The 19,071-nt window shown below is 33.1% G+C and overlaps 1 protein-coding gene across 2 annotated transcripts in view; it reads right to left on the minus strand.

Moving 5' to 3' along the window:
• The window catches only part of PCDH7 (protocadherin 7), a 262,992-nt gene that overhangs the window by 121,426 nt on the left and 122,495 nt on the right, over positions 1-19,071 (minus strand). For both annotated transcript variants that reach the window (XM_041403064.1, XM_041403065.1), the window contains one exon: positions 18,286-18,502. In XM_041403064.1, the coding sequence (XP_041258998.1) occupies positions 18,286-18,502 (217 nt within the window). The remainder of the gene's footprint in view (positions 1-18,285; positions 18,503-19,071) is intronic.

Below are 19,071 nucleotides of genomic sequence, written 5' to 3' on the forward strand. Positions count from 1 at the left end.
GCCTGATTACACTCAATATTTGGTTATAAACAAGTAAGAAGAACAATATTCTCCTGCAAGTCCAGTGAATGAATTAAAAAAGCTGGTATTGAAAGCAAGGGAAAAGACCATAAAAGAATGCTGGCTCTACGTACATTTTAAGGTTGAATCTGGCTTCCTCACAGCATAGATGAGGAAGGCTCAGCCCTGCCTGTTACTGTGGATTCTGTGGTCAGGTGAATGTTACAGCTGGGAAAACAACCCAACTCAAACTCTTCTGTGGGCAGAAGCCAGGTGCAATTATTATCCTTCAGTAAAGTCATGTGCCCTTCTGAGTTAATAAACCTGCTTAGTTCTGCTAATAATCCCTCTTAAATTGCTTGATTTTAGAAGCTGGCAATCACAACACTGCCACTTTCCTTAAACCATTTCTAGACCAAAGTAGGATTATTCACTCATGCACACAGTAATCTCAGCTAGAAGTTGGTGATTGCTGCTGTCTAACAGTTCATATTGTAAAAAATACATTTCTAATTTGTTAATTTACTTAATATAAAAACTTTTTCTACTATGTACCTTCTCTCTCTATAAATATATATCAAAATACATGCACCTACATGTTGCACATGGACTCATCCATGCTAACAACTCAGCTAAAACACTGCACACATAACTCTTCATCTGCAATCTTCTGAACCATTTTCCAAGATTTAATTTTGATATTAGCTGTCAAAAGAAAAACACAAGGGGAGAAAAAAGGATGGCCTGATAGCAAATGTCATGCATATGGGCAAAAATCGGCTTGTTTGCTCATCCAGGAAGGCTTGAACAGCAAAACATTTTTTACTTAGGAATATGGATTATCTCATAGACCTGGGATGGAAAAAAACCTAAAGACATAAGGAAAAAAAGAGTGAACTTACTGATATTTTTCATCTGCAAACTTGTAGCTCCTGTCTGTCTTACAAGAGAGCTGTAGAAAATGGTTTTCCTTTTATGGTAATGGCTTTAATTTGGAACTCAACAAATGTACAATGTGACATATACAACAGAGTTTATGAAAGAATGGGAATGCTGAGTGGAATACCTCTTCCAGTCCCTAGAGTCTCTATTTTATGAAAAAAAAAAATCTTAAATATAATATTTTTAAAAGGGTATTTGCATCTAAAGCACTTTTTATTCTTGCAGCTTCCTTCAACCAAGCTATGCAGCATGAATTAAATGTTTCCCATCTTTCGAGAATGTTCTTATTTCAACATGATTTTAAGCATGTGTAATATTGAAAATAAATACTAGTCACATTAGAGTAAGTTTCATTTGATGAGAAATTTTTAAAAATCTGAGCTTTAGAAATGTATTCTGAACCAAACATCTTTAACAAAGAGATGTGGAAAACATACTATCAAAATAAAAGAAAAACCCAGAAAAACAATTTAGGGTTTAGGTCTGGTTTCCATTCCTCTTTTTTCCTTCTTTTTCCCCTTACACACAACATTGCATTGTGTTACATTACATTTTTTGTAATTAGAATAGAATAGTTGTAGTGGGAAGGGATAGACCCACAATTATCACCTAGTTTAACAAAAAGTTAAAACGTTTTAACTTTTAGCTAAGGGCATCAATTAAGGGCATTGTCCAAACACCTCTTTAACACTTTGGGGCCGGGGCATCGATTACCTCTCTAGGAAGCCTGATCCAGTGTTTGACTACACACTCAGTGAAGAAACGCTTCCTAATGTCCAGTCTAAACCCCCCCTGGTATAGCTCTGAAACATTTTCATGCATCCTTGTCACTGGATCTCAGCAAGAAGAGCTCAGCATCCCCTTTTCCACCTTCTCTCCACAGGAAGCTGCAGAGAGAAACAGGTTCACCTCTCAGCCTCCTTTTTCCTAAAAATAGATATTAGGGCATGATCCAACAAAGAAAAGAATCAGGTGATCTACCAGATCTTAGGTATAGTAGTATCTTTTCATGGTAGATTTAGCTAAGATAGGTAGAAAGGAAGAGTAATTCTCTCTATGTTAGTTTTTGCTCTGTTTTAATTTTCAGTTCACCAAACAAATAGGTAAAAAGACTAATAAATTATTTTTTATAGATGTTTTGATTTGATATTAGTGGTTTGCATGACATTTTACTATGAGTCAGGAAACCACCATGCAGTGATATAAATATTTCTCCTGTAGCATATCCTGCTGTTTTATTTCTGTACCCCTGCAAGGCTGATAAGCTCCATGACTTATTATCATCATGAGGTGAGGGTAACACTCACAAGAGACCAAAGTATTTTGCTATTTATTATACTCAAAGTGAAATAATTTCCTTCACTATTAGCATAATCAACTATTGACTACAGAAAACTTTCTAGAAAAAGGAAAAAAAGCTACAAAGCTACCAGATGAAACTAGAAATTGAGAAAAAAACCCCAGTGGTTTTCCAAAGAAAGATATATTACAAATAATGGGATTTATCCTTCACTTTTTAAATATATAATTTGAAAAAAAAATAAAAGCAATTATACAATGTAAGGTTAACACCAATGAGTATGCCATTGCTCAAAAAAGTAGTCCACATTATTAGTAAAACCCTATAAGAAGGGGGGGAAAGTAAAGAAAGAAAGAAAGAAAGAAAGAAAGAAGAAAGAAAGAAAGAAAGAAAGAAAGAAAGAAAGAAAGAAAGAAAGAAAGAAAGAAAAGGAAAGGAAAGGAAAGAAAGAATTGGAAAGTCTTAAGACCTCAAAAGTATGCATATTCAAGCAAGCTATTAAAGAAAAAATATGCTGTATGCTATTATTGCCTGAAATATGAAGGAGGAATAATTTTTTTTATACATAGAATTCAGTTCTGGAGAAAAGAATTATTTCAATCATTTTCAACTAAAACAAAGTTTCTGTCATTCTTTCTTTCCTGAGGGAAAAAAACCCAAAACATCCCCCCGCTCACCCCCCACCAAAATCCACCACATTCCCCAAACTCCCCCTCCCTGCACAAAAACCAAAAGAAATACCCCAAAACTTTAGGATGACAATATCTTCTATTAGCTCAGGTTTCTTGTAAGGAATTTTTTTTGTTATTGTTCCTGTTTTGTTTTTTGTTTGGGTTTGGTTGGTTGGTTCGTTTTTGGCCTACCTCTACAGAAGGATTAAAAACTACCACCTTGAGCATAAGAAAATCTTACAAAGTAGAATTTTATATACATAAAAATGTGGAAAAGTAAGTGAGATTTCATCTTCATGAAGACAGTTGTCATTCTGTCACCAGGGCTGTGATAAGCACTTCCATAAATAATGGTATAATGATAGGTTTATGGTAAAGACACACTGGGATAGAAGTGTGTATGATCTTCCGGAAATAGAGCACTATCTATCACTCAAGAAAAACAGATTTATTCTGATTTAGAAGAAAGATGGAACAGAAGAACTTTGCAGAGTACATGAAAGTATTTATGCACTTGAAATAATTTAAGTCCATTTCTTTTAAAAAACTGCATTAAGGAAATATTTAATGCATTTTTTCTGCTTTAGATTACCATTATTCTTAGATAGCTAAACTTAACCTTTGAATAAACATAAAAAAATAATTTAAGATGCTAGATTTATAACACTTTAAAATGTAGAAAGAAGTTAAATATAATTCTAGCATAAATATAAAATGCCCTTTTTATTCTCTCCAGCTAAAGAATCTCATTTATAATAATCAACATTGGAAAGTTACTTTTGTTGAAGTCATTCCCACATTAGTGGTTATAATGTTGTCACATAATCTTCTGCTACAAGATTTTATTTCTTATGACAAATACAAAAATTTAAGTGATACAGCTATGTTGACTAACATATTTCTGAAAGTTGTGCCGAAGACATAGTATCTTTTAACTTATTAAAAACCCAAACTGAAAGCTAAATCTGATTTTCTGAAGCACAAAGAGGCGTCTTCACTAATACACATCATCACTAAAGGCACCGCTTTTTTGCTTTGAACTCCAACATTATCAATGAATGGTCCACCACTTTACTAGAAAGCTTAAAAAAATATTTTTGAACATCTAGATGGATAGTTTAACATTGTCTTAATTACAATTTTAGCAATTTATTAATGTGTAAGAAAAGGATAATTATTCCTTAAGCATATTAAAACATTCAGCAAAATAATCTCCACTACATTGCTAGCAATAGTATTCCTATATATTACGCTAAAGATAACTTATTGCTCAACAGGTTGTTTTAACCCCAACACCTCAATTACAAACATTTCTCCAAATTCTGGAAACTACTCCATTGCATAAAATTTCAGTCAAACTTAAGAAAGGAAAGAACTTTCAGAAATGTTGCTGGAGTAGTGGAAGCTTTGTAAACTTCTTCCCTCCTGCTCCAGATATTAGACGTACTTGTTAACAACAAATAACTTCTTGGTGGGAGCTAGAAAGACCAGCAAGGCCTGGAAAGGGTCAGAGCAATTCTGTTGGAATTAAGCATTGCCAATTGCTTTTAAACAGGATATTCATGTGAAGCTTAGCTTATTAATACAGTTCTCTCAACTCTGAGGAAAAATATTTATTTAGGAAAATTAATGTATTGGTTCATATCAAACCTCTATAGCACCTTTTCCTTCACTTTTAATATTTTTCTCCCTTTGTTGACAAATTATGTCCTTGCAAATCACCATGAATATAGAAAGATTTTTCAGAAGATGAGAATAGTTGGAGTAAAGGTTGAACATAATCAAACTAAAACTTGGAAGTAATTTGAAATTAGCAATTATCAGCAGCTTCCCCTTTAGGAAGCTCACTGATCTTTACAAAGAACTTCCGATTCTTTTCATGAAATATAGTTTACATGTTTCATAAAGTTGGGGTTTTTTTCAGTTTTTCGTAGTGGTTGTGGAAGAGATGAAAGCATATCCTAGACTCTCCAGCTCCCAATATCTATTCCCAATCATGCTGTGAAATGAATTTTGAAACTGGACTCAAGAATGGAAGCTGCTTATTTCTTGCTGATGCTGCACGATGAACTGCTTCCCCTGCAAAGATTTCTATTTGACTATCTGCATTTCTGATTAATCACTGATATTTGAACATAGGTGCCATTTTATTTACTTATAAATAGTTGTCCAAATTTTTTTTTAAACCTATTATTTTGACCTATTATTTTAGAAGGATTTCTAGTTTTATTTTCTCATTCATCTGAGGAAGGATCTTTGCGAGACAGATCTGCTAAACTGATAAAAATAGTTCTCTCTAGTTAACTAAAGTAGTAAATGTGAAGATTTCAAAGGCTGTCCAAGTTTAGATTACAGAGTGAGAAATACACTCTAACTTTCAGGAAAACTCTTACCTACTAGAAAATTGAGGAAACTATAAATAAATAGTTCTCTATGTGCTTTACTAGAAAATTGTATAAGTATCTTAGGGATCAGAGGCTTGAAAGGCACATATATTTGTATATTTTGCCAGATGTTTCATGTCACAAAGCATCACAACTCTCATTAAGGTCAGCAGCATTTAATATAATGTTAAATGAGAAAATATCACATTATTTGGTAACTGACTGTATACATAAATAAGACTGAATTTAAAAATATAAGGAGCCTTTTTCAGTAGAAATATGACATTATTTTACCATAAAATAATATAATTCTAATTATCTTTATTAATAATCTCAACTTTCTATGTATTTTTCTTCTCCGTTTCCCAAGGGAGTGTTTTGTTGCACACACAGACATGCCAGCTTGCCCAACTTTATTATTTTTCTAAAGTCACATCTATGGAAGTTATGAAAAAGTTATACACAAAGATCCAACACTCAGGGGTTATGGATGAAGCACAGAAATAGGGAATAGATATATGAAAATATGTGAAGTTAAATAAAAACTATCAGAAATTTATATATGTTTATATTTTGCTTTGAAGTCAAGCTAGTGTGTGTTTTTCTTATGGGGACTTTCAATAAATTCTGACAGTAATATTCTATTATATATGTGAGCATCTTGAGACTTGTAGGATTTAGACAATGTGTTGAAGCATACAGTGTTTGATCCAAAGTGTCTGTAATCCAATAAGCATAAAACATAACAGGTTTAGATATTTGCTGCAATTCTACATCCCTACTGATAGATTAGTTACAATCTTGTCATTTGAAACTCACAAATAATGGTTTGTCTGGTTCAACAGATACTACTTGCAGTGTTTTCATGATATCTCAGTATAAAATGCCAGTTAAGTGAAAAGCATTTGCAAAATATAGGGCCTTAAGGATGGAAATATATGTCGCTTTTTATAATGGCTGTAAATCCCTTCTTTACACAGTTATAGTAATGTGAATGAAGTTTTAATCTATTTTGTTATAGCAGTATCTCAGAAATACTGTATGCTCAAATATTTTATCCCTTTTGTGGAGTGTAGTTCCTCTGCAAAAAGAAGCAGTCCTTGTAGCATCATGCTAAAGAAATTTTAGTCCTGTGTGAGATATGGAAAGGCAAGAATAACTCCAATTTCAACTGTCTGAATTAGTTTATTATTTAATTGTTGCAACTTGATAATCCCTTTGCAAATACTAGTAAAAAAGATGATGCATGAAAGTCCCACAATGTCCTCTCTGTGTTCAAGACATTTTGAGATTTTGATACCAAATTATGAGGCATAACACAGAGACTCTGCTCTCTGAGATTTTGTCAGTGAACATAGGAAAAAAACAACAAACATTTTAAAAGGCAGTTTAAATGGAATTTCTTTATGTTTAATTGCTCTTTCAAGACCTGTTTGGAAACTGTATTATAAACACTTATGTGAATATATACGTGAATTTCTACAATTGGAAATGATGGTGTTATTTTTTGAAGAGGTAATCAAGGAACTGGGAAGTTCACTTAATGAGAGAGTTTCAAGAAATATTAATGAGAAAAAATAGTGAATCAATATGGTAAAATTTTGGGAAAAAACCTCTTTTTTAGCAGGATATTATAACTGGTTAAAAATCTAGAGAGTAGAAAAAAAATTTTTGCTCGACTATGTTTTCCACCCTTTCTTGATGAAGAAAAATTAACATTATTTTCAGCTAATAGAGCACAAGCACTCCTGAGTTCCAATACTGAAAAGTACTTTCCAGGAGGCAACAGTAAGCATTTCACATTCTAGTATTACTAAAACACCTCTTTACATTGAGGTGATCTGAACTTCTTCACATAAGAAAATTTAAAATTAGATTAATATTAAGTGCTAAGAAATAAAGGAATGAATTCTGCTTTGAAGCTTAGGCCACAACTAATGTCCTTCACTACAATTATGGGTGAAACTATTTTAATCCACTGCTGAAGTTCAGCCCTATGTGGATTTTCTCTTTCCACATAAACATAATGCTGATAGGAAGTGCCAGGTTGTGAGTAGACAGAACACTCTGTCCATGATACAAAAGCCAGACTAAAAAGTAACACTTGGCAGCCATTGCTTTCGAAGACTAATGGGCTTTGTATCAGATTCTTTTACCTTAGTTGTTCTTTGCTCTCCTCTTTCCTGAGCTGACAGTCTTAACAAGATGCTAGTTAATGCTTGTGGGGGCTCGAGCAGCTCTCCAGTTGGCAATACTCTCGAAGTGCTAACTCATTTTATACAAGCCAGTTAACTGTCACCTGAGAGTAATGACTTTCTATCACTACTGAACTGAACTTGATTCAATTCTTTTACTATTTATCTTCACAGTAATAAACAAATTTGTCTTGTCAGTACAGTTTGTTTGCTTAGGCCCTTCTGAAGAAGAAGCTTCTAAATGTCTGTTATGCGTGACAGAAAATACAACAGTACTAGACAGAGAAGAGAGGTGGTAGAGAGAACATTTTAGTTTTATAAGTTTCTTAAGTTCCTCAATTAACATAGCATGCTTGATAACATTTATCAAGAAACTTCAGGATAATGCCTTTCTCTATGTTTTGGAAAGTTTTTCCCCTTAAAATTCATAGCATGTGGGACTCTACCTGTTCAAAGCTAAAGGCAATTGTTTCTTTTTGAAGAGAAAAGCAAGAGAAAAATATTCACTTATCTAAACCTTTGGGGGCATCTTGGGTTTTTCTGCATTTTCCCATTACTATTTGTGAGATTAGATCTGACTGTGTCTCAAGTTTCCATATCTATGCTCCTGGCAAGTGAGCTATGCCTCTAAGCAACATCCTTTGTTAGAAACAGTGCACTGTGGCAATACAGAGTCTGTCCTCTGTATTGTCATTTATAAAATCTAGGATGTATTTGACTCTGTCTTTGACTCTCACAACTATTTTGTTTTGCCATTCTCTGTGAGTCAGCCTCTTAAGCCACTGTTATTTCCCAAAGTTTAATTCTGCAGATATGACCATTTCCAGTATAGGAGGACCAATGAGTGGGAAAAATCAATTATATTATTGCTCCTTGCACACTGCTGTTGAGCTCCTCATATTGAATAAAAAACACATAAAGACATTTTGGTGTATATTAAATTTGATTTTTTCCTATCACCCTTTGCCCTTCATCCTTGGTGTCATCCAAGTAGAGAACTATGGCAGAATATATTATTTTAGAATTGCTTCCAAGAAAAGGAAAAGATAATATAGTGTCAAAATTATTAAATCCTGCTCTTCTTACAGCTTTTCTCAGGCCAATGTTAATTGCTAAAATATGAGAGGGCTATCTGGGGCATGCCAAGAGCAGAACCAGAGTCCATGCTGCTTCTCTCTGCCTCTTTGCTGTACTTCTGTACAACACCACGTTGGAAAGAGGGCTTCAGGAAGGACATGAGTCATCCAGGCAGACTCCATGACTCTTGAGTCATACTGTGCAGGTTCCTTGCATATTGTCAAATGGAACAGTCACCATTTTTTTAGTTCTCCAGGATAGTTTCAATTTTTTCTTACATGCCTTATATGTCATTACAAAATTTATTTCATCATGCTGCTACAAGCTTTCAATAAGAACTAAAACTTTCTGTACATATAATTAAGCAGGTCTCATTTTAACTACCTTTGCCCACCCTTTTTTTTACCAAAAATAATTTAACTGAATATTGAAAGTGCATGAAATACAAAATATTAATCATGCTGTGGGTCATTGAATGAGACAAATTCAAACTCAACTAAAATACTTAAATTTCTCATATTTTAAAAATCACCATACATGAAAATGTTGCTCATGGTTACTCCTCTTTTGTCTATTTAACCTCCTTAGCCCTAGAGACCACCAGAAACCTAGAAAACAAAGTTAGCTATTTTATTACTCTCTCACACTTGAATAATGTCTGTATAGGAGATAGCTAGAACAAGCACATATCCAGAGCTGTCAATTCCACTGATATATTACAACAATCCCCATATTATTATTGCAATACATAGCAGAATATGAAAATAATGTTGGCATCAATTTTCTTATTCAGTAGCACGGAGTGGCCACTGTTAATAGAATTAGACATTGAGAGATATTAATAAAATAACATACCGTGCATATATAAATTTATCTCTCAAATATTTTGTTAAAAAAAACTAATAGGTTTCTATTCTCTACTCAGAGATTAGAAGTTTCTGTTATTGATTAACTACAGCAGAAGATAAAATTACAACAACTGTCTTTGCCTTCTGTTCATAATGAAAGTTTGCAATGTCATATTCCACTGATAATGTTACTTTAATATCTCATGATGATGTGAATATCATTGCACTGCCCCAAAAAGGGACAGATTCTCCTCTTCAAAGAAAATATAAATTAATTTGAGCAGGACAACTACTTAAGAAAACCACTGACTGTGCAGCTGAAATACTTTAATGACAGTAGGATAGTAGGGCACAAATATCACACACTTTTTGAATTAATGAGATTTAATTTAAAGAACCTTTTCCCAGAATCCTCTCTATGGACAGTACTGGTCTTTATAGCACTATTACAATTTCAGAAAAAATTGTAATAAAAATCCTTGGATCAAGAAAATAAATCTTCCTTAAAACCATAATGGGAGAAAACTAACATTTTGGTGGAAGATAGTCCTATCTCTTGTTTACATGCAATTTTAGATATGATACACTTTGATTTGTCTTCCCTTTGTGATGAAATAATGCAGATTGCTTAGGAAAAGAACAAGTGCCCCTGCAGGGATCTTCAGGGTTGATTTGTTTCTTAGATATAGCTAAAAAAAGGTTAAATCAAGCAAGATGGGGAAGCTTATATGGGCACACTTGATAGCAAGAAAGCACACAATAATCAATATAAATTATCGATACAGTTCTTCCTTCACTGCCTCTACCCTGTACTTTTTCTATTATCCAAATAGAAGTTTATCTTTATGTCTTAATTTCCTGTTTTACATATTAGAGAAAAGATTGAATAATCCATCAAAACAATCTTTTGTTATTTATTTACTGAGAGATGCTTTTGTCCTTTCTAAAAAGCTGTATAAGAATGGACAGCTCCTTTAAGCATGAATGTAATTTATCTACAATAAAAGATTTGCAATTAATATTAATAGAATTTATTACTCTAGTCTACAGGGAAAAAAAGCATCTTTTAAAATACTGATTACTAAAATACCTTTTCTTACATAGCAAATGCTGACTTTTGCATTTATTATGTAAGAAATAAATCTGTGCACAAAAATTGTGTTGGAACATAAAACCTCTGGTGTTTTGGTAGTGGGAGTTTTGTTGTTATTGTTGTTCCTTACCCAAAGCAAGTCAAGAAGCCTGAAATATTAAGTCACTGTACTAATAAGTTGAAGAAATTTCTTAAAAATTCTGTCTATCAAGTGTGCCCATACAAGCTTCCCCAGCTTGCTTGATTTAACCATTTTTTTTGCTATATCTAAGAAACTGGACAAATTTGAATATGTAAATCCATAAAGATTACTAAATGCACATTATGTGGCTTAGGGAATCAGAATTCCCAACTGTTGATGTATAGAAGACTAGTTGGAAAACAAATCAGTTTATTTGTTCTGCTATACTTTTCCCTGAGCACCTTATTTTGGCCACCAGATGATCTTTGGTCTGAACCTACACATTACCTAGATTTCCCATAAATAGAGGAAAAAGTATTTTTCACTGAAATTAAGATGAAATACCCCTATGCTTTGGATCTTCATTATACTTGAAGATTTGAAGGGATAGAAAGATCTAATGTTGTCCAGAAAATGAAAGAATCTATGATTAAATAAAGCCAACTTGGAAATTGAGTATGTTGAAAGGACTCATTGGAACAGAGGAAAAATAAATTTCCGTTGAATCTTTGCATTAGATTTCTTTCAGGAAAGATCCTGCCTTGGATGCAAAGGTTGCTAAATATTCCATTCATAAACCAGATGTCTGTTCTTCCTTGAGTCTGTAAATTTTGGAATGCATTTTGCCTTCCATCTACATTGAGGACTGCGACAGTATCAAAGGGAGTTCTGCAATCTGCATCAGTGGGAGGCTGTCTGAGCTAGCAGCTGGCACGGAAGGCTTGGACAAAAGCCTAACTTCACTAAGTCAGTTGCAAAACCTTCATCACACTGGAATTTGATGTTCAAATTATTACTTTTGAGGGGTGCACAATGTTTGGATCAATTCATAGCATGACAGTGGACATAACTGCTTTACTTTCTGATCATTTAGTTCTCCACTTGTCAGTTTAGTATGTTCGTTCATATCCACCTCATTGAATTTGAAATTCATAGATGAGGCAGGTTATATAACTGCAACTGTCTAGATCTCATGAGTATTTGCAGTGAGAACTGACTCACTGAGATGTGTACAAGTGTGCACACCCACATGCACATACAAACCCTTCCCTCACTGCTTCATCCGAACAGATATAACTGCAGGTGTGGTTCTTTAAAAATCCAAAGTCTTCCTCCACTTTAAATTATTGATTAAAAACTCATGTAATGTAAACATGGACTTCCTTTTTTAAAGGGTAATAAAATAAATCAAAGTTTTAGTATGTGGCATTTCAAGTTCTCTGGCAGCAATAGGCTATTTTCAACAGTGGTGAACAGCTACTGCTGTGTGTATTTTCTTTTTAAAAGCAGGATGCTGAAATCAGGAGTGAAGGAAGAAATCCTATAATATGATTTTTCAGAAAAAAGGCATATGCTATTCACTCTGCAGCACAAAAGGAGCTAAAACAAATACAATGGGAAAGCAACAGAGAGAACAGGAAGATATATACAATTCTATTCAGAAAATCAGAAAAGTGCTGAATAATTTGTTTTGCTACCAATGTGTGGGGGTAGATTTCCAATACAGAAATAAGCATTCTTTCTTTGATTTCAGCAGATCCAAGCATATGTTCTCTGAGAAGTTAAAATCCTGATTGAGCAGAAAACCATTCACAGCAAACTCAGGTACTCTTCATGAACAGAACAGCGAAGTTGTTGATATTTGCATGGATAGTCAAGGAAAATAGAGAAGGCAGAAAAAAGTGCTATTCTACTGTCTTCAATGAGAGCTATTTCTGATCGTATTTGGTATATATTTGAGGCTTTACTTTGCACAGTGCATTTGAAGTACAGTGGAAACATAGAATAGTTAATATATAAAAATATATATCAGCACTAGGAATTTGACACAAAATGTATTTCCCTCATTTCTATTATAAGTATTTATGCATAACACTTCAAAATGCAAGCAATTCTTAAAGAACAGGCAGAATATAGTTTCAAAACTTAAAGTATTAATGTGCATATAGATTATCAAATTTGTTCCTCTAATGTTGAAAAAATTAACAGACATACGGGGTAAGGTGATCTAAAGGAACAAAGTAAAAGATTAGAAATGAAAAAAAATCAAGGAGAAAAGCAGCCAATGTTCTTCTGAGACAGGTTCCCTGCCTTACATAAGACTGCACTAGTGTATCAGGGATTCCTGCACAGTTTGTCTTCTGTCTTACAAGCTAGGCTTTTTTTTTTTTTTCCCTCTTATAAAATGTCTTTTCACAGATCTTATCAGAATGCTATATTCTCAAAAAAAACCTGATATCATTCAAGATATCATTCATCACTGAATATGTATGTGTTCCAAAACACTACCCATGTGTGTTGCTAGTGTTACAGAATCCAAAATTCATCGTATGCCTAATTATAGGTTAAGATTCATCAGAAACAAGGGTAAGAATTCTTATGTATTTGTATTATATAATAATTTTTGCAGCACTTTCTTGTATTTTGGGTTCATGCATGCAGAGTGATATTTAAGAAAAAGTAGAGGTAGCAGCCATGACAGAATAAAAAGAAACCAACCAAACAGGAAAGGAACAGTTACTTTGTAATCATTATATTGAAAACCTTTACTGACTTATCTTCTGAGATGGACTACTTACATCAGCATTTTCAGGACACAGTTTTAAAACAAAATTATTCTCATGCAATTTGAGGACCTGAATTCAGGAGGAAAGAACATTTGAAAATAACAGGAACTGCAAAAATGCAGTCATTCTCTGAAATAAGTCAATGAGTGTCTGTTTGCCATTATACAATAAGGACAGTTAAGTCTTCAAGAAGTCTTAAGCTGTATTATTTGCACTACAAAAAGCTAAAGGAAAATAGATTCTGTAAACATGGTTTCTCTAAATTAATGTATTTTTTCATTTCACACTTTGGTCCAGAGAAGAGATTAAGAATCTATTTCACAAGCAAAAGTGATAGAATGCTCTGATAGATAAAATTAATTATATGTATTAATTGTCAAAATTCACTTCACATTTTCAAGCCTTCCTTTCATATATTATGAGCCCCTTCTTTATACTGATGGTGGAACTTTGACTCTTGCAGTCTAAATCCGAAATTGTAATTGAAAACAGAGTATATTATCAGACTATGTGAACCAAGGTAATGCACTTCTCTTCCCTGGCTTTTATTTCATGTGTCAGTCAGAGAGTAATTTATCTACTGATTTCTTTGTGGGAGTCAAGTAACTGAATCACAAAAATTCTGAGCTCCTTTTTAAGCTCTGCTCCTTACTTTATCTGTGACTTCAGACATGTCACTTAATCTTTCTTTACTCCATTTCCCCCTGCAAAAATGGAATCTGTAAACCATTCCTTATTCTCCTTCTTTCACAGAGACGACTGCTCTTCTCCAACCGTATTTGATATTGAAACATGGGCTAACCTAACATTCTGTGCTGCAGATCAAAGACATGTTCGTGTAGAAGTACCTGAGCTAGCTTTAAGGCAGATATCTCAGGTGTGGCATGCAGTTTAATTAGGACTGCATGGAAACAAATCTCGAGGGAAGATCATACAAGCCATAACTTGCAGTGCTGCAGTTTCACCACTGTAGGTCCTCTAGCTAAATTAAACAAAAAAAAAAAAAACCAAAAAAAAAAAAAAAAAAAAACCCAAAAAAAACCAAACCAAAACTGATTAGGCCACTACATGCATAAATAAACTGTAGGAATGCAGAAATCAGGGGGTAGGGAGTAGGGAGAATATAATGAAATATTTCTGAGAGTTGCAAGAAACATGGGAGAGACCTAATGGAACCAGGTGAAGGGAGACAAAACAGAACAATGAAAGCTCCATTTAAAGATCATATCTTTAATAACATAGGAATTAGTATGAAAAGGATGTCTTGTCCATTCTTCAGATTTTGAGAATACATCTCCAGCTATCCCTACCTTTGTTAGAAGAAGATTTATAACCTAGGAAGATTTATAATTCAGAGGAAAGGTAAACTATAAGGAAACATAACAATCCATAGTGTTTGAAAACTAAAATGGAATGCTTCCATGCTCTTCTTCATAATGAAAAAAAAAAAGGAATAGACACTAAACAGTTAAATAAGAGTTAAAAACAAATGAACCCCAAATATTTTTGTTAGCCTTCAGAGGATTTCACTGTTGAAAGACATTGTTCAGGCCAGTAACTTGTCTTTTGGTAAATTAGTGGGTTTTTAGTACTACTACTACTATTATTATTATTATTATTATTATTATTATTTAGAAAATCACATGCTGACTATTAACTGTTGAGGTCAGGAGGAGAAGTAATTCTGGAAGTTTCTGTCACAGAGTATTTTCAAAATTTTCTTCTGAGACGTTGCATTAGGCATGGTCAGAACTAGAAAGCTATGACAAAAGACCAGGAAAACTAATTTACCATGGTAATGTATTTGCCCTTGATATACAAATATGAATGTAATGAAATGGTCTTCAGAAAACTATTGTGCAATTTACATTAAGGCAGTACCATTCTAACAGCAAAATCAGAGAAAGCTGCACATATGAGCAGAATTTCTTTGCAAGAAAAGCTCCAAGGGCAGGGGATAAATTAACTCAGAAGTTAGTTTTGGTTCTGCAGATTTTACTAATTAACAAGATCTTTGCATACTGAATTTTCACAGTCAATCTGCTAACATTTTTTTTCTTTCTTTTTTTTTTCTTTTTTTCTCCCACATCTGACACCACAGCTAATCAGCAGAATAAAACTTCAATCTACATCTGACAGTCATGTAGGCTGCTGGGCAATGTTCACCATATTCTAAGAAAATCAACCCCCTTATCCATTTTTTTTCCACTTTTCCAGTGTTTTATTCTCAACTGAGAAAATGTAAAGAAACTCTTAACAGCAAATAGAAAGTTGAATTTCCCATATACTCTGGCAGTGAACTGAATCTTTTAAATTTGTCTTAACTATAAAGATTACTTCTTTTCCTTAGTCATCTAGGCTTGGGGAAGAAAAAAAAAAAAGGAAACATTTTGGAAGGTTTCATGTACTGTGCTGAAGATTATTATTTCAAATTCTAAAATGAAAATAAATCCAAAGCACTTAGTTATAACTGCATTGTTTCACACCAACTGAAATTAAGTGGTAAATATTTGAAGTAAAAATCAATAATCAAGATCACTTCCAAAATGCTGTTTCCATGAAAAATCTTCATAAAAATCCAGTATAAATCCTGATTAAAACTTAACCTAGCCAAACACTGCAGATTACGTATATTCCAATTAAATGTGACAAATGAATGCTTGACAGACTTCAATTTCAATTCTATTTCAACTTCAGTTTCAATTCTATTTTCTAATAATGGATCAGAATGATCCATTATTATTGAAGATTACATTATCAGATTTTGAACAACTCAATAATTAAAACACAAGTGGACTTAAGAATCATGTGACAGAAAACCCTCACTCAAATATCGGTAATACATATATGAAGGAGAAAAAGTGTATTCCACCCTGTTCCATCATTATTTATAGATTATTATTAACAGAAATTTCTGAAGATAGATGACTTGCCACTGTTGAAATCTTGTCTTTAAAACGTGACAGAAAAATCCAGAAATCTGTACAGTAAAATTTTCACCACAATATCACCCAGCTTTTAAAGATTTCTGTTCAAGGTTTTATAAATAAGGAGGAAATCCTGGTTCTATTCATATCTTACCATGCAAAATTTTTTTACTGGAGACTTTTTTGTTCATTCGCCATGAACTAATGTATATATCTACCTCTACGTTTCCATCTATTAATGTTAGAATACTATTTTTAAAACCAAATCCAAGAAATTCATCCTACCAAATATAAAATAAACTATTTTCAAAAAAAGAAGCACCTAAAATATTTTAGTTATTAGAATGCAATTCCAGTTTTGGAATCAATACAAAAACTTAACTATTTTGCTTTAACCTATGACATGGCTCAAGCACTTTCCATTTTCAATTGCACTTCAGTTAGTGTGATTTTCTTTTTCATTGGCTACCAAATACATTAAAAAATATATTAATTTCTGATTCTACAGTTTCTCCAGCATGGAGCATGCATATCCTATATTGAAATACTTTCTGAATTCAGAATTTCACCTCTACAAATTATCTACATTGCACGATGTCCAAGGGAATTGACAAGTTGTTTAATTTTATCATCCTAACCACAAAATCTCACTACAAAAAAACCAAAATAATCAGCCCAATTTAGGTACAAATTCTACAAGCTTTTTTCTGACTTTTTTTTCCACTAATATCAGTATCACTTTTTCCCCCTACCACATCCCCAGAAAAATGAAAAGTAAACAAATATATTCATATAAACAACGAAGGAAATTATATAAATGCAAATGTATAAATGTACATAACCTAATATAACTTTAGATGGATAATACTGTCTTCCTTTTTAGTCAATTACTTTTTTTGCTATTGGGATATACAGTTCAAGCATAAGTAGACTGCTGTAGCCATTCTTCAGCAATACACACTGGATTTGGAAATATCTTACCATGAAAAATAGCATAGTTTTAATGGGTTGACATGTCTATATCAGATATGACAAAACCCAAGAGAAATTATTCAGTATTGCAATCTCCAAAAAACTAACATGCACTTAGCCAAACTAATTAATTCATTCTATAACAAAAAAATACACCACCCTTCTTGCATGTACCCACCTATTACAATTGAATTAGAAAACACATTAATTCTTTGGTTATCAAAAATCTGTACACTTTAACATGTATTAATTTATTTTATGGGCAAATGAAAATATAATGAAGTCAGTCTCTGACTTCATAAAACTTTAGATCAAGGCCAAAAAGTGGAGAACAGTGAAATATTCATGTTTGGTAAAATATATTTCAAAATTAGTAAGTCCTTTTGGTTTTTAAATCCTGAATAGTTTTAGATAGAAAGCAAACAACCTAACCTGAGACTTATGCTAACATTTTTTTGGTTTTTAATAATATGAGAATTACTATGGAGTAAATAAATATTTAGCATTTTCCCCTTCTACATAAATGGACCCTGAATTTAAATGAAATGTAAAAGTACTGTCCAAAATAACATGTGAAGAAAAGGAAAGTAATATTCTTCTATCCTGAATAATGAAGAATGGACTTGACATTGTGTTTTATTTTGAAAACAGTCTATACAACTTTTTTGGGGAAAAGACAATTCTCTAGAGTGGGGTTTTAAAATACTATTTTCTTTTCCTGATACTGTATATATCACATTCTGGGAAATTTCCTAAGTAAGTTTTTAGTCAAAAATGGGAGGAAATGAGGATATATATGTCCTTTATGGTCTTTTATCTAAAATGAAAAGTATGTAATTTTATTCAATTACCATTTCCCCAGACCTCTACTGATATTTTTTTTTCAATATTTTAACTGCTTCTGCAGTACAGATTTTAACTAATATAAAAAAAAAAAAAAGCTGTTTTAATTAGTGGTGTTATGTTACATTATTTTGTATACCTGCATTTTAACAAACTTTAAAATCAAATAATTACAATATTAATTATTTAATATATTTATTTATGGGTTTGGACTGACCTTTCAAAAGTCTACTTAGTATCACTTGCTAGTGAGATTATGTGTGTGAATGTTGTGTTTGCCCCTACCATTTTCCATATGCTCTGCCTCACCAACACTGCCATCCGGCGTAGTCCTTTCGTAGTTGTCCTCTGGGAGTGGAAGGGCACCCAGTCTTGGCCCTGATGAACTCTTACTGCTTGGTGTTTCTGACTCCTCCAGACCGCTGTCATAGCAACTCTGCAATGACCCTTGATGCGGGTCCTGAGGCTGACTCACAACAGAAAACGTCACTCTACGAAACGGCTGCAAGAGAAAAGATTCTGAATGTCACTGCAAAGTTCAGTCTTTGAACAACTGATTCTCAAAACATGACTTAAGCAAACTAATATTTTAACATTTACCAATTAAACAATTTTCTCTACATTAAAGCAAACAGAAAGTACAGTTCTTACATAAAAGGCCACTGGACAGAGTATGCATGGAATTTTACTGGAATACACGCAGTTTGTCATAGCCTCCTTTCAAATGGCTACATGGGCTAAGGGAGCTGGTTGAAATAATTTATAAATTTTGCATAGCTTCTCTATCAACCACTGGTAATAAGTTGATCAGAATTAATACCAGACTGCATAAGGGTACTTGACAGTGCGTGCACATGTATGTGTGGGTGGGTAAAAGTGCTCATCTGTAAACTATTTTGCGGGTGTTACGAACGTAGAGACACACCCATAAGATTTCTATAAAATCACTACCTGTGTTTCTGACAGTTAGTTAACATGGGATAGGAGGGGGGAAAAAAGGAAAAAAAGGAAAAAAAAAAAAAAAAAAAGGGACAAAAAAGTCTCTTAGGTCCTTTGCCATAAAAGCCAGTG

Source organism: Onychostruthus taczanowskii, unplaced genomic scaffold (genome assembly GCF_017590055.1).
Source record: "Onychostruthus taczanowskii isolate IOZ18803 unplaced genomic scaffold, ASM1759005v1 scaffold2, whole genome shotgun sequence".
NCBI classification, from domain to species: domain Eukaryota; kingdom Metazoa; phylum Chordata; class Aves; order Passeriformes; family Passeridae; genus Onychostruthus; species Onychostruthus taczanowskii.